The sequence below is a fragment of the Cetorhinus maximus genome, chromosome 11 (assembly GCF_964194155.1).
Source record: "Cetorhinus maximus chromosome 11, sCetMax3.hap1.1, whole genome shotgun sequence".
Classification (NCBI taxonomy): domain Eukaryota; kingdom Metazoa; phylum Chordata; class Chondrichthyes; order Lamniformes; family Cetorhinidae; genus Cetorhinus; species Cetorhinus maximus.
In genome coordinates, this window is record NC_135889.1 from 121,639,768 (window position 1) to 121,655,686 (window position 15,919).

The following is a 15,919-nucleotide window of genomic DNA, read 5'->3' on the forward strand; positions in this document are numbered from 1 at the left end:
AGGATGGCAGATTTCCTTCCCTAAAGGGACACTAGTGAATCTTTACAACAATTGGTGATAATTTCATGGTCACCATTACTAAGACAAAATTTCAATTCCAGATTTATTAACTGAATTTAAATTCCACCAGCTGCCATGGTGGGGATTCGAACCCATGTCCCCAGAGCATTAGCCCGGGCCTCTGGATTACTGGTCCACACTACACCACCATAAGCCATATTGCTGTTTGTGGGAATGCAGTGTCACAAATTGTTGTGTTTCCTATGTTACAACAGTGATTACACTTCCAAACAAAAAGTACTTCTTTGGCCGTAAAGTGCTTTGAAATGTTCTTTGGCGATGAAAGGTGCTACAAAAATGCAAGATCCTCCTCTTTCTAACGCTGAGGGTTTGGTCTCCCTGTCTGGAGAATCAGTTTCAGGATAAGAGACCGATCAAGGACTTGAGGTGAGGAGAAATTTCTTCCCTCAAAGACTTGTGAACCTTTGGAATTCTCTACCCCAGGGGGTTGTGGAGGCTCCATCGTTGAATATATTGAAGGCTTGGGGTGGACAGATTTTTGGTCTCTCAGGGATATGGGGAGCAGGCGGGAAACGAGTTGAAGCCCAAGGTCAGCTATGATGGTATTGAATGGGGGAGCAGACTCGATGGGCCGAGTGGTCCACTCCTGCTCCTATTTCCTGTGCTCTTGCGTTTGTCTGTTTGATTTTTTTTGGTCACTTCTCTTGTTTATTTTCCCTCAGAGCTACATTCAGAACTTTCGAGAACGTCAGACAGGGGGAGGATCCACTTCTGCCGGGTTCAGCACCAGCGGGCACACCATGGTCGACGTAGACTACGATTGCGGTTCTACCGTGCCCCTCACGGCCTCTGCTCCCGCCGTCCGCGTGTGAGGCAAGACGGAAGAGAAGGAGGAGAAAAATTAAGGAGGATCCTCACCGTCGGTGCCAGATGAAAGGAGAGAGTGCAGTGTGGGGGAAAACATAACACATTACTCTTGGCTGTGAAAACACAATTGATGTGGACCTTTTATTAACAAAAAAATAATATATATATATATATATATATATCTGACATGACTCAAGGAGGACTGTGATTTTGTCTCTTCCCCTGTCGACATTCTCTTTGGACTTTTCTGAAAAGGAGATGCAAATTTACGCAGGCTTTTTGAGGCCTACTAATGCTCCCTTTTCCAGTTCCTGGGCTAAACACATCCTGAGCTGAGAAGAACAGCGATTGGTCTCACAGCTGAATAAATTCCTCTGTTTTTTTTTCTTGATGAGGTCGGAGTTCTAATCCAGTGCGGATGGGGAATGTTTTACAGAACAAAGCAAGAAGTGAAGTGACATTGAGTGTAAAACACTTGCACACAGAGAGAGAGAGAGAGAGAGAGAGAGACAAAGCGAGGGAGTGAGTCCGGAGTGTGGGGTGTGTGGTCGCTTTCTCTCTCTCCTCCGTACTCCGTTGTTAACCACCCCCCCACCACCACCCTGCCCTATTCCTCGCTCCGCACCCTGGAAGGGAAAGGACGACAAGCACTCGGCAAGGAAACTGCGAGAGAGAGGAGGGTGATGGCTTGCGACGGGAATGGACGCTCGATTCAGTCTGAGGTTCGCCTCTGACACCCAGCGCCACCTTCCCCGACGCTGGCTAACTCAAAAGGGAAACTCTTTCGAGTTACCAACAGTCACAGATTGCAACTCTTTCGAGTACAATCACAGTTCTTGGTTTTTCCGGGAGTGGGACGTGAACCCACAACCCTCTGATTCAAAGGCGAGGGTGCTATGAACTCAAAAGAGGATGAGAAGCTTCAGTGGGACATTCCCAGCAACTGTCACCGGGCAGATCTTGGTTTTTTTTTTTGCATGTCAACAAGCCGTGTGTGTGTGCGCGTGTATGGAGAGAAATGTACCTGTACATATAAGATATTGTATGTGGGATTCTTTTTCATGTGAAATTTTAAGGAAGGAAGGTATTTGGTCTGGCATTAGGAGAGAAGGTGCTTCTTTCGTTGCTGTGTTCAGTCCCTGTAGACACCTGAAGGCAGCGTCTGCATCTCTCCTGTTATTGCGTCCAGCGAGGACCGAAGATTTTGCCCACCCTCCAGAATTACCCTGGCGTCTCTAGAAATTAAAGATTAATTTCCAGGGCGGCTTTCCTATAAAAACTAAACCCACGAGAGAGAGAGAGAGAGAGAGAGAAAAATCATTAGGCTGATTATTTTTTTTTTTAAATGTTGGGTGTTTTTTTTCTCTCTGTTTGATTTAGTGAATTAACGAAAATATTGGAAATTGGGCTGGGGTGGGTGGTGGGTGGTGGGGGAGGGGGCGTTGAAGATGTTTGACGGACAGTCCAGAATTGTCCAATCAGTTTAAGGTTAGTCCATTCAGTCCTCCAATCGGTTGTGAGGATTGATCAATAGCGGGGAGCGTGTGGGGAGCCGGGAGGTCAGACTTGGAAGGTCAGGCCACGGTCCCCTCGTCCAAAACATCCGTCCAGGATTAGCATCGCCTGACCCCGCTCCCACGTCACCTCTTTAAACCTGAATTTCAGCCTGGTCACTAAACGCAGCAATTCCTCAGAGGTGAGATCGCCGATTAAAATAGGGAGGGGCCTGGTGCTCATTTTATTGAAATCATTTTTGTACAAGCTTTACACAAAGACATCTTAGAAAAATTACCAAGAGCAAGAACCCCGACACCTTTGGAACATCATCCCCCACTATCTACTCGAGACTGGCAATGGGTTGGGGAACATAACTTTTCAGACTCAGGAGGTGAGGCAGCTATCATTCAGCTAAACTGACACATTGACACATATAGGGGTCAGGAAGAAGGAATTGGCATTAGTTTCAGGATTGATGTAGGTTTAACTTCTTTAATTCCTTTAATTCCGAGGCCCAGCCATCTTCGGCTGCTTAGTTATTGACCTTCCCTCCATCCCCAAGTGAGAATTCTCGCTGATAACCGCGCAATGTTCAGCAACCTTCACGACTCCTCAGTTACTAAACGATCCACAGCAAGACCTGGACAATGTCCAGGGGCTGATAAGTGGCAAGGAACCTTCACACCCACACAAGTGCCCAGGCAATGACCAGTTCCAATATGAGAGAATTCAACCATCTCCCCCTGACAATCAATGGCATTACCATCACTGAATCCTCTATCATCAACATCCTGGGGGTTACCATTGATCAGAAACTGAACTTGACCAGCCAAAATATTGTGATTACAAGGGCAGGTCAGAGGCTGGGAATCCTGTGGCAAGTAACTCACCTCCTGACTCCCCAAAGCCTGTCCACCATCTACAAGGCACAAGTCAGGAGTGTGATGGAATACTCCCCACTTACCTGTTGTAGCTCCAACAACACTCAAGATGCTTGACACCATCCAGGACAAAGCAGTCTACTTGATTGACACCTCATCCACCACCTTAAACATTAATTCCCTCCACCACCGACGCACAGTAGCAGCAGTGTGTGTACCATCTACAAGATGCACTGCAGAAATTCACCAAGCCTCCTTAGACAGCACCTCCCAAACCCACGACCGCTACCACCTAGAAAGACAAGGGCAGTAGATTCATGGGAGCACCACCAGCTGGAAGTCCCCCTCTACACCACTCACCATCCTGACTTGGAAATATATCGCCGTTCCTTCACTGTCGCTGGGTTAAAATCCTGGAACTCCCTCCCTAACAGCATTGTGGGTGTACCTACACCACATGGACTGCAGCGGTTCAAGAAGGCAGCTCACCACCACCTTCTCAAGGGGCAATTAGGGATGGGCAACAAATGCTGGTGATGTCCACGAAATAATAAAAAATCTTCTTAAAAGAAAATGTTCATTAACGATCCCCAGCTTGGAAATGTTTGGTGTAAATTAAATATTGGCTCGTCCCAACGTGAGTGCGGGCTTGCACTCTCAGGCAAGCTAAGAATGTATTCAGATATCCCAATACACAAGGACACAGGGGTAGGATCAGCAAGTTAAATATTCCAGGATTTACAGAGGCACTCCAAGAACTGAGAGGTTATGACTATCAAGAGGATGAGGGGCAATGTGATGGAGACCATCAATATTATGAAGGATTTGATAGGGTGGATGGAGAGGAGATGTTTCCACTTGTGAATAAGACCATGAAGGGTGGAGTAACATAAAGTAGTCACTAATAATGACATGAGGGAATTCAGGAGAAACTTCTTTACCCAGAGGGTGGTGAGAATGTGGAACTCGCTCCCACAGGCAGTGGTTGAGGTGAATGGTATACTTATATTTAAAGGGAAGCTGGATAAACACATCAGGTAGAAAAGAACAGGGGGGATATGTTGATGGGGTGAGATGAGGAGGGGGTGGGAGGAGGCTCATGTGGAGCATAAACATCAGCGTGGACCACTTGGGACAAATGCCCTGTTTCTTTGCTGTAAATTCTATGCAATACTTCACTACACACAAGAGATTTTTCTTATTCATTCATGGGATGTGGGCGTCGTCGGCTAGGCCCAGCATTGTTATTGCCCATCCCTAATTGCCCTTGAGAAGGTGGGGGTGAGCTGTCTTCTTGAACCGCTGCAGTCCATGTGGTGTAGGTACACCCACGGTGCTGTTAGAGAGGGAGTTCCAGGATTTTGACCCAGCGACAGTGAAGGAACGGCGATATATTTCCAAGTCAGGATGATGAGTGGCTGGGAGGGGGAACTTCCAGGTGGTGGTGTTCCCACCTGTCTGCTGCCCTTGTCCTTCTAGATGGTAGCGGTCGTGGGTTTGGAAGGTGGTGTCTAAGGAGCCTTGGTGAGTGCAGGGACTGTTGGAATATGGTGTAACGTAGGAGTGCATGATCCTGGACTCGGTAACCGTGGTGCTAGCATCACCTGCCACCCACATTCCTTCTGCCGCACACCAGCCCCCTGAGTCGGAAGGTCATGGGTTCAAGTCTCACCAGCAGAGACTTGAGCACGTTTCCCAAGCTTACACCCCCAGTGCAGTACTGAGGGAGTGCTGCACTGTTAGAGGTGCCATAGTTTGAATGAGACATTAAGCCGTGGTCCCATCCGCCCTCTTAGGCTGGGTTTAAAAGATTCTATGGCACTATTTTGAAGAAGAGCAGGGAAGTTTCCCCGGTGTCCTGCCCAATATTTATCACTCAACCAACATCACAAAAACAGATTACCTGGTCATTATCCCATTGCTGCTTGTGAGATCTTGCTGTGCGCAAATTGGCTGCTGCGTTTCCTATGTTGCAACAGTGACTACACTTTAAAAAAAGCAATTCATTGGCTGTAAAACGCTTTTGGATACCCTGAGACCGTGAAAGGTGCTATAGAAATGCAAGTCCCTTTCTTTCTGACCGGCTCTTTCTCCAGTGACCCGGGCTCTGGTCAGAGCGCTGTGTGCAGGCGAAAGGGTAGGTCACATTGCTGGCATCAGATTAAAGGGTCATGGTGTCTCATTGAGGGGGAGGGTTCAGCACCGCTCAGTGTCCAATGGCTGACTGTGTTGGAAGGCATCATAGTGCATGACATCGTCGCGGTGTGCAGGGATTGGTGCGAGGATTTTCTCCCCGCCCCTTGCTCTATTACTTTTTTTTAGCCAAACACTTTGTCTTGAAGGGTGTGGCACGTGAAGGGTCGGGAGTGAGGCTGGGCACTGAAGGAATTGGAATTTAAGGAGAAGGCATCTGGAACCTTCTGAGAACCAGTCTACAAGCCGAATAGTGAGCTGTACGTGTGTGTGCACATGCTGTGTGTATAATGTACACACGTGGGGGTACAGTGCTCACATGTTGACGTGTCACACTCAGAAGGCCCATTCTCTCAGGCTGAGTGTGTGGGAGGACATTGCTGGCACCTTGTCCTGTCCTGCTCCAGTCTACTTTCTCTTTGTAGGGAGAGCGTGGGTCCCGTCACCATCTCCCTGTGACTCTGATTGTACATGCAGCATGTTCCATGTCAAAGGCACCTTGTTCTGGGGGTTTTTTTTTTCCACACTGACCTGCCCTTCCGTCAAACGTGTTTGCAAGTTCTGTTTCCTTTCAGATGTGCCAAAATGTTGGAATTAGTGAGAAGATGTTAGCTAAGTGTTCATTAAAAAAAAATATTTATTTGAACTCTGCTACGTGTCCCGATTGATGACATCCAGTTGTCCATGTTGACACGAAGAAATAGAGAAGCAGAATATTATTCAAATGGACAGAGGCTGCAGGATGCTGCGGTATGGAGGGACCTGGGTGACCTTGTACATGAATCACATAAAGTTAGCTTGCAGGTACAGCAAGTAATTAGGAAGGAAAATGGGATGTTTCATTCAAAGAGGGGTGGAATATAAAAAGTAGGGATGTTTTGCTACAACTATACAGGGCATTGATGAGACCGCGCCTGGAGTACTGAGTACAGTTTTGGTCACCTACTTAAGGAGGGATATACTTGCACTGGGAGGAACTCAGAGAAGGTTCACTGGGCTGATTCCTGGGATGAAGGGGTTATCTTTTGAAGAAATGTTGAGCAGGTTGGGCCTGTACTCACTGGAGTTTAGTAGAAATGAAAGGCGATCTTATTGATCTGAGGGGGCTTGACAGGGTGGATGCTGAGAGGATGTTTCCCCTCGTGGGGGAATCTAGAACTGAGGGGCACAGTTTCAGGATCAAGGGTCTCCCATTTAAGACAGAGACGAGGAGGAATTTCTTCTCTCAGAGAGCCGTTAGTCTGTGGAATTCTCTTCCCAGCGGGCAGTGGAGGCTGGGTTAGAATCAGAATCACAGAATTTCACAGGGCAGAAGAGGCCCTTTGGCCCATCGAGTCTGCACTGACATGTGAGAAACACCTGACCTACCTACCTAATCCCATTTACCAGCACTTGGCCCATAGCCTTGACAGATGTTTGATAGGCAAGGGAGTTGAGGGTTATTGAGTGGGGGGGGGAGCGGACAGGAAAGTGGAGTTAAGGCCAAAATCAGATCAGCCATGATCTTATTGAATGGAGGAGCAGGCTCGAGGGGCCAAATGGCCCACTCCTACTTCTTATGATCTTACGTTTTTTAACTTGCACTCCTAGGGTAAGTGCCTGGGAGGGTTCGAGCCATGAGCATGGCAGGCTGAGGCTGGACTGGGAGCCCTGCAGAAGAATATTAAATCCCTGCCCTTCCTCACCTTCTCCCAGGTGAGTCTCCCGTCCGATCCCAACAGGAATCCATACATGGTCAGCTACGGGGGTGGAATTTCAATGGTGGGGTGTGACGGGTGTTGGGAGACTGCCACTGGGGGCTCATGAGACTGGCCAAAGCTGGTTACACTTCAGAAAGCCAGGCGATAAAGGATAGAACTGGAGCCAATCTTTACACATTTGATAAGTTTTTATTTGTGGAGTTAGACACGACAAACATGCAGCTCCAAACCCAACACAGTTTCAGCCTGCTCCTATATACTCTTTTAAGCCTAAAATGAAACATAATTAACAAAGTGACAGCCCCTTAAAGGGACACTGTAACAAAAGATAAAACTTTAAAGGAAACTTATCTAATTAAAATGTTGTTTCCTGGGCTGAGGAAGCACTCCAGCCCCCGTGGTACCCACTGGTCACGGGAGCCCTCAAGCATGTCAGTGGGCATCTCCTGCCCCCTCTCCAGGAACACCCAGGTGCAGACACAGCTGCGGGGGAGGGGCAGACAGTCGGGCCAGATGACCCTCTCAGCTGCCTGCTGCCTGGACCTGTTAAACGGCCACCTTGGCCAGGGCCAAGAGCAGATTCACAAGGAGGTCCTCCTCCCTGCCCACCCCTCTCTCCGCACTGGGTGGCCAAAGACCAGGAGCGTGGGGCTGGAGTGTAACCAACACTTGAGCCGGAAGGATTTTTTAGTTCAAGACCCGCTTCAGAGACACAAGCACAGAATGAGGCTGACACTCCCAGTGCCAGTACTGACCAGGGCCAGGGAGAAGAAATCATGTACCCCGGTACTTTTCCTGTTTCCAGATCCCTTGTACCCCTCAGAGGAAGGGTCATATGGACTCAAAACGTTAACCCTGTTTCTCTCTCTCCACAGATGCTGCCGGACCTGCTGAGTTTTTCCAGCATTTTCTGTTTTTGTTTCAGATTTCCAGCATCTGCAGTATTTTGCTTTGACCCCTTATTCCCCTGCCTGTTACCACCCCCACCCCCCACAATCATCCATGTTAATTTTACCCCCCTACAAGATTGACAAATCACAGAAAGGACCAGATAAAATGATAACGCCCATTGTTGGCACCTGGTTACAAACATTATCCAATTATACATGCAGCATGGGTCGTTAATATTAAGAGCAGCAACGATATAATGTTGTGTCAGTTTGTGTGTGCCCTAGAGGTGATCCCATTGCAAGTATTAAACAAAGCAGAGAGTACAAATTTTATTTTAACTGCGTCGTGCAATATTGTTAATTTGACAGGAGAATATCCCATTAGTTATTTATAACACTGTGCAGATGGTAGCATCGATTTCTGTGATTGCCTCATTAACAATTTCTGCACATTGCATCATGTGGACACGGTGATAGTAAATTTATATTTCAGGGAAAGATTCAAGACTTGCAACCCAGGTTGCAAGAAACCATTTCATGTTTTGTTTTATATATTTTGATTCCCCTGTTCTGTATAGAGAAGGCAGACCAGTTCCACACCATAGCTCATATTGTTTCATTGTTGGGGGGTAGTAGAAGGGAAAGAGGGAGGGGGAAGGGGGAAGAGGGAGGAGGGGGCATAATCCTATTCACTTGCTGCTGCCTAAGCTCCCTCCTCCCTCCTCAGGCACACTGACACACCACTCACTCCTCACCTCACACAAGATAACTCAGTGTTAGTACAAGCAAAGCTCCAGTTCCCTGGGAGTTGCTTGGATTGCAAACACAGACAACAGCCTGGTGGGGCCTGCTCCCCCAAGCCCACCACCCCAGGGCCTGCAGCTCCCCGCCCCCCCAACAAGGGCTGGGACTTATCCCCTAGGGCCTGCTCTCATGCTCCTGCTCCTGCAAGCCTGCTCCAGCCTTGTTACTGTCAGAGACCCCCCTGTTTCCTTGGCCTCCCAGAAGATGCCATCACAAATCATTCAACACAGCTGAAGGACTCCTGCATGTCAACCAGCAGGAAGAGGCAGAATAAGTGCTTCAGTTCCTCCAATCACAAGTTCCCTTTTTCCTACCCTTGCTTCTCCTCCAATCATAGATAGTGTCTCTGGAGGAGTGGCAAATGCAGGGGGGATGGAACACCTGATTGGAGGAGCTGGAGCACTGAATGCACAGTCTTGTCTTGTCCTATTGGTTTCCCCAGTAGATTGCATTCAATGGGTCTTAGCAACCTCCAGGGAAGATAACATGAGAGAGCCCTCAGCAAGATACTCACACCTGCTGATCTGTTCATTTTGTTCTCAAGTCATAAAATGAAATGCATTGCTAGACAAATTTTAAAGATCAATGGGCAAATCAAAAGCAAGGTCAGCAGTTAGCAAATAACCAATGACAATCTACCAATTTATTTTATTCATTCATGGGATGTGGGCTTCGCTGGCTAGGCCAGCATTTATTGCCCATCCATAGTTGCCCTTGAGAAAGTGGTGGTGAGCTGCCTTCTTGAACCACTGCAGTCCATGTGGTGTAGGTACACCCATAGTGCTGTTAGGGAGGGAGTTCCTGGATTTTGACCCAGCGACAGTGAAGGAACGGCGTTATATTTCCAAGTCAGGATGGTGAGTGACTTGGAGGGGAACTTCCAGGTGGTGGTGTTCCCTTCTATCTGCTGCCCTTGTCCTTCTAGATGGTAGTGGTTGTGGATTTGGAAGGTGCTGTCTAAGGAGCCTTGGTGAGTTCCTGCAGTGCATCTTGTAGATGGTACACATTGCTGCCATTTTCCTCGGTGGTGGAGGGAGTGAATGTTTGTGGATGTGGTGCCGATCAAGTGGGCTGCTTTGTCCTGGATGGTGTCAAGCTTCTTGAGTGTTGTTGGAGCTGCACTCATCCAGGCAAGTGGAGAGTACTCCATCACACTCCTGACTTGTGCCTTGTAGATAGTGGACAAGCTTTGTGGAGTCAGGTGGTGAGTTACTTGCCGCAGGATTCCTAGCCTCTGACCTTTTCTTGTAGCCACAGTATTTATATGGCTAGTCCAGTTCAGCTTCTGATCAATGGTAACCCCCAGGGTGTTGATAGTGGGGGATTCAGTGATGATAATGCCATTGAATGTCAAGGGGGCGATGGTTGGATTCTCTCTTGTTGGAGATGGTCATTGCCTGACAGTTGTGTGGTGTGAATGTTACTTGCCACTTGTCAGCCCAAGCCTGGATATTGTCCAGATCTTGCTGCATTTGGACATGGACTGCTTCAGTATCTGAGGAGTTACGAATGGTGCTGAACATTGTGCAATCATCAGTGAACATCCCCACTTCTAACCTTATGATGGAAGCGAGGTCATACTTAGGAAAAACAGCCAATCCTGAACTGCCAGCCAAGAGAACCTGCCAATAATAAAAGGCAAATAAAGATGAACCAATTGAATCAGGGGGAGTTAGTGATATAATGGTAATGTCATGGGTCATGTAGGTTCAAATCCCACCATGGCAGCGGGTCGAATTTGAATTCAAGTAATAAACCTGGAATTGAAAGCTAGTCTCAGTAATGGTGTCCATAAAACTACCATCGATTGGTCTAAAAACTCATCTGGTTCACTAATGTCCTTTAGGGAAGGAAATCTGCCATCCTTACCTGGTCTGGCCTACATGTGACTCCAAACTTACAGCAATGTGGTTGACTCTTAACTGCCCCTCTGAAATGGCCGAGCAAGGCACTCAGTTCGAGGGCAATTAGGGATGGGCAACGAATGCTGACATTGCCGGCAACGCCCACATCCCAGGGTAGAATAAAAGAAATTGAATTGCTCAAGCATTATTTGTTAGTAACTGAAATTTCTGAGGCCCAAAAGAAGGTTTTGAACAAAATAAAACTATTTAAAATGCCATATTTCAGGATAAAATGGTTAAATCTCATCTGATTTAATATGTATTGGGTCAAATTGCCACAGCTGATAGCGCAGACCCCCCCCCCGAGTCAGAAGGTTATGGATTTGTGGCCAACTTCAGCGTAACAGCAGAGAAGATTTACTAGGATGTTGCCGGGTCTTCAGGAGTTGAGTTACAGGGAAAGATTAAACAGGTTAGGACTTTATTCCTTGGAGCGTAGAAGAATGAGGGGAGATTTGATAGAAGTTTACAAAATTATGAGGGGTATAGACAGAGTAAATGCGAATAGGCTCTTTCCACTTAGATTAGGAGAGATAAACATGAGAGGACATGGCTTTAGGGTGAAAGGGGAAAGGTTTAGGGGGAACATTAGGGGGAACTTCTTCACTCAGAGAGTGGTGAGTGTGTGGAACGAGCTAACATCTGACGTGGTAAATGCAGGCTCACTCTTAAGTTTTAAGAATAAATTGGATAGATACATGGATGGGAGAGGTCTGGAGGGTTATGGACTGGGTGCAGGTCAATGGGACTAGCGGAATAATATTTCGGCACAGACTAGAAGGGCCGAATGGCCTGTTTTTCTGTGCTGTAGTGTTCTATGGTTCTATGGTTCTAACACTGAGGGAGTGCTGCATTATCAGGAATGCCATACTTTGGATGAGATGTTAAATGGGACATAGGAGCAGGAGTAGGCCATTCGGCCCATCGAGCCTGCTCCGCCATTCAGATTAGATCTTGGCTGATCATCTACCTCAACACCGCTTTCCTGTGGTTTGCCCATATCCCACAATGTCATTAGTGAACACTGTTTGTCTGCTCGTGTGGACATGAAAGGTTCAACCATACAGTTTCCAGTCTTCTGCGAAATAATTCTCCCTCAACCAGCGCTACCGAAAGCGGACCTCCTGACCAATCACTCATTTCCTGTTTATGCCATTTATAATCGTCTGCCTCCAGCTCACTTGCCCAACAACAGAGACCCCTTCAAAAGTAATTTGCTGGTTATGACATTTTTGGGATATTGTGAGCAAATGCCAGTTATTTTTACTTTGTTCCTGTAACTCTTCACTTGATGGCCTCAGTCTTGCTGAAAGCCCATCCTTAATGTAACGTTTTTTTTTGCCTAGAGTTGGAGCTCTGTTAGCTGAAGGCAGATCTGACAGACTGAGCAGGAACGATCATAATCGCCCCGGATGAGTCATTTCGCGAGGTCAACAGATGCTTCCCTATGGTTTCTTCCTATCTTTTTTGGCTAGTTTTCAAATTATTTGAAGAAAATCCGAACGGCCGATCACAAAAATTTTATTCAGCTAATGTTTGTACCCTCCTCCTCCTCCAGGTACCAGGCCCTAAGGGAGAGTTGGCGACCATGGACTCCCATTGGATTGGCCCGTGGTTATGCTTGGTGAAGTACCGCAGTTCTGATGAAGAGTCACACGCACTCGAAACGTTAACTCTGTCTTCCTCTCCGCAGACGCTGTCAGACCTGCTGAGTTTTTCCAGCATTTTTTGTTTTTGTTTCAGATTTCCAGCACCCGCAGCGTTTTGCTTGTATATTACCGCAGGGGTTTGCCGTTGCCTTCTGCAGTCTGGCTGACCGGGAAACTCTCCCACTCTTACCACCCGCCATCAGGTGGATTGGAAGGATTTACAGGCTGATAACTGTATTATAAGGGTGTTCAAGCAGAGCAAGGGTTAATGTGGGACTGGAGAACAGTACTGGCCATGGAATGATGTAGAGCAGGGGTTGTCGACCTTTTCTTTACTGAGAGATACTTACTAATGAATGAAAAATATCCCGAGCTGCTAAAAGTTATATTGAAAATATATGGGTACTTATTTCGGCCAGAGGTCTCTAACCCTGCGGAGAGGAATACAGTTAACGTTTCGAGTCCGTATGACCCTTCATCAGAACAGTCAGACCTGCTGAGTTTTTCCAGCTGTTTTTGTTTTTGTTTCCAGGTTTCCAGCACCCGCAGTATTTCGCTTTTACCTCTCACCCTACACCTGGAGAGCCCTGGCCCAGCCAGGATTTACAGGTCACCGTGAAATCACCAATTTAAGACTTGGATCAATTCCGTTGTGATCCATTAAGCAGACGATTTGTTAAATTAAGTCATTTAAAGATTATTTGGGAATGAAATCTGACTGGGAACACCTGTAAATTTAGCCATCAAGGGCCTGCATCCTCTGAATCGAACAGATTACTTGCCTCTCGTGACCCCAGGCTGCTCCCTGTGGGAAAGTACCTCGCAAAATGCTTGTGCACTGTTGCTTCTCAACGTTACTTTTTTTTTTCCCCACTCCAACTCTGGCACCGTAGATTAAACAGACACAATAATGCTTGAAAACAAAAAAAAAATCGTTCTCCCACTCCCACTGGGAATAATACGTCTTTTGCTTTTTTTTTGATGGACCTGCCTCTGTATCGATGATGTCAACAAGGGTGGATTACTTTTCCTGCTGCACACTAGCTAGCGGAGCGGTACTAGTACAGATGGTCCTCGACTTATGTTGATCCTTACGGCAGGTCGCAATTGACACCCATGTTATTATTTACAGCGATCGGACCCGCACTTACTGCGCGGCACCGACTCAGGCACCGGTATCGTTTACAAAAGTTGGCAAACTAGTTAGCTTCCAGCACAGAAATAATTATATGACTTGAATCCTGTAATGTGCAAATCTTAATGCCAGCTACTCATTGGCAGAGGGTGAGCTACCAGTCGCTCACAATCGATGTGTCGGTGACCCCTGGTGTAGAGTCACCTGAAGGTAGTAGAGTCTAGCAGAAGCTGGTATGGAGTCTGCACCCTACAGGGTTGTACCTGGGAAATGTATTTAGAAACATAGGAACATAGAAGAGGTTGCTGACGACACAAAACTTGGTAAGGGTGTGAGCGATGAGGATGGTGTGAAGAGGCGTCAAGGTGATTTGGACAGGTTGAGTGCAACATAGGAGTAGGCCATTCGGCCCTTCGAGCCTGCTCCGCCATTCAATATGATCATGGCTGATTCTCTATCTCAACGCCATACTCCCACACTCTCTCCATACCCCTTGGCACCTTTAGAGTCCAGAAATCTATCTATTTCCTCCTTAAGTACATTCAGTGACTTGGCCTCCACAGCCTCCTGTGGTAGAGAATTCCACAGGTTCACCATGGGTTCACCACCCTCTGAATGAAGAAGTTTCTCCTCATCTTGACACTTATCCATGTTATACTGCATCTGCCATGTATTTGCCCACTCACTCAACCTGTCCAAATCACCCTGAAACCTCTTTACACCATCCTCATCGCTCACACTCTCACCAAGTTTAGTGTCATCGGCAAACTTGGAAATATTACATTTGGTTCCCTCATCCAAATCATTGATATATATTGTGAATAACTGGGGCCCAAGCACTGATCCCTGCAGTACCTCACTAGTTATCACCTGCCACTCCGAAAAAGACCCATTTATTCCTAATTGCTCTTTCCTGTCTGTTAACCAAGTCACAATCCGTACCAATATATTACCCCCAATCCCATGTGCTTTAATTTTGCACACTAACCTCTTATGTGGGACTTTATCAAAAGCTTTCTGAAAATCCAAATACACCACATCCACTGGTTCTCCCTTACCTATTCTGCTAGTTACATCCTCAAAAAACTCCAGCAGGTTTGTCAAACATGATTTCCCTTTCATAAATCCATGTTGAATTTGTCTAATCCCGTTGATATTTTCTAAGTGTCCTGTTATCACATCCTTTATAATAGAGTCTAGCATTTTCCCTACCACTGAGGTTAGGCTAACCGGTCTGTAATTCGTTATTTTCTCTCTCCCTCCTTTTTTAACTAGTGGGGTTACATTTGCCATATTGTTCTGGGTTACCAATAAATGGTTTATGTTCAACCATAAAAGCCTCCAGACCTCTTACTGAGGGGTCAAACAACCTTACAGTAATCAACCTGTTTGGCCACATTATGAACACACCCTCCATCAAATCCCAAAGTGGGACTTGAACCCAGAGTTGGGGACTCCGCACTGCACCACAAGACCTCCTGCATGTTTGCATCAAGTTTCTATTAAAAAGAGAGAGGCTGTTGGTGTGTGAGTGAGTGGAATCCGTTTCAGACATATGACAGGCTTATACATATCGGACAGCTAAAAACAAAATGCTGGACATCTGAAATAAAAACAGAAAAAGCTCAGCAGGTCTGGCAGCATCTGTGGAGAGAGAAGCAGGGTTAATGTTTCCAGTCCAATACGCCTCTTCTCCGGAACCACAGCTGAGTCACACGGACTCGAAACGTTAACTCTGCCTCTCTCTCTCTCTCCTCAGGTGGTGCCAGGTGTGCTGACCTTTTCGGGCATTTTCTAGTTTTTATTATTAATTACCGGCGGTAGTTGGTGTTCAAATTATAAACAATCTGCAAACTTCAAGCTAAGAGTAACGGAGACGGCGACTTTATCCTAATGCGCCCGGTAGAGGCAGTTGGTTGTTGGTTTTACCCCCTCGCTGAATTTACTCCCCAGCGAGGTTATTGACCTCTGTAATCAACGCTCCCAGTGTCCAGGGCCACCACCCATTTCTCCTGACGCCTGTGAGGTCCTATTTCAGGCCGCGAGTGGCCTTCGGGCTGCCCGGTGATTTTTCTGGCGGGCTTTTAGAAAAAAAATAGGAACCACGAAGCTGCCCAAAGGTTAGAAGCAGCAGAGCAGCAGCTGTCCGCAAAACTGAGCCGACGGTTCTGAATTTTATTTTATTATTATTAAAGCCGATCTTTCAGGTCCACAGCTCTGGCCGCTCAGGTTGGACAACGATGGGGACTCCATTTACGACAACGAGACTTAGCCTCCAGGCCCCAGTGTTTTGCACCTTGTACACGCCCACCGCCCCCCTCCCCACTCTCCCTAGCCCTGCTGCCTTTCAGGTGGGAAGTTAAACGTAGGACTTGAGA

General features: G+C 47.0%; 1 protein-coding gene across 1 annotated transcript in view; it reads left to right on the forward strand.

The window, feature by feature from the left end:
* tmem198ab (transmembrane protein 198ab) overlaps positions 1–1,034 on the forward strand; it is a 78,472-nt gene extending 77,438 nt beyond the window's left edge. Inside the window, exon 6 of the mRNA XM_078551403.1 lies at positions 744–1,034. Coding sequence (XP_078407529.1) covers positions 744–893 — 150 coding nt within the window. The 3' untranslated portion in view covers positions 894–1,034. The remainder of the gene's footprint in view (positions 1–743) is intronic.
* The last annotated feature ends 14,885 nt before the right edge of the window (positions 1,035–15,919 follow it).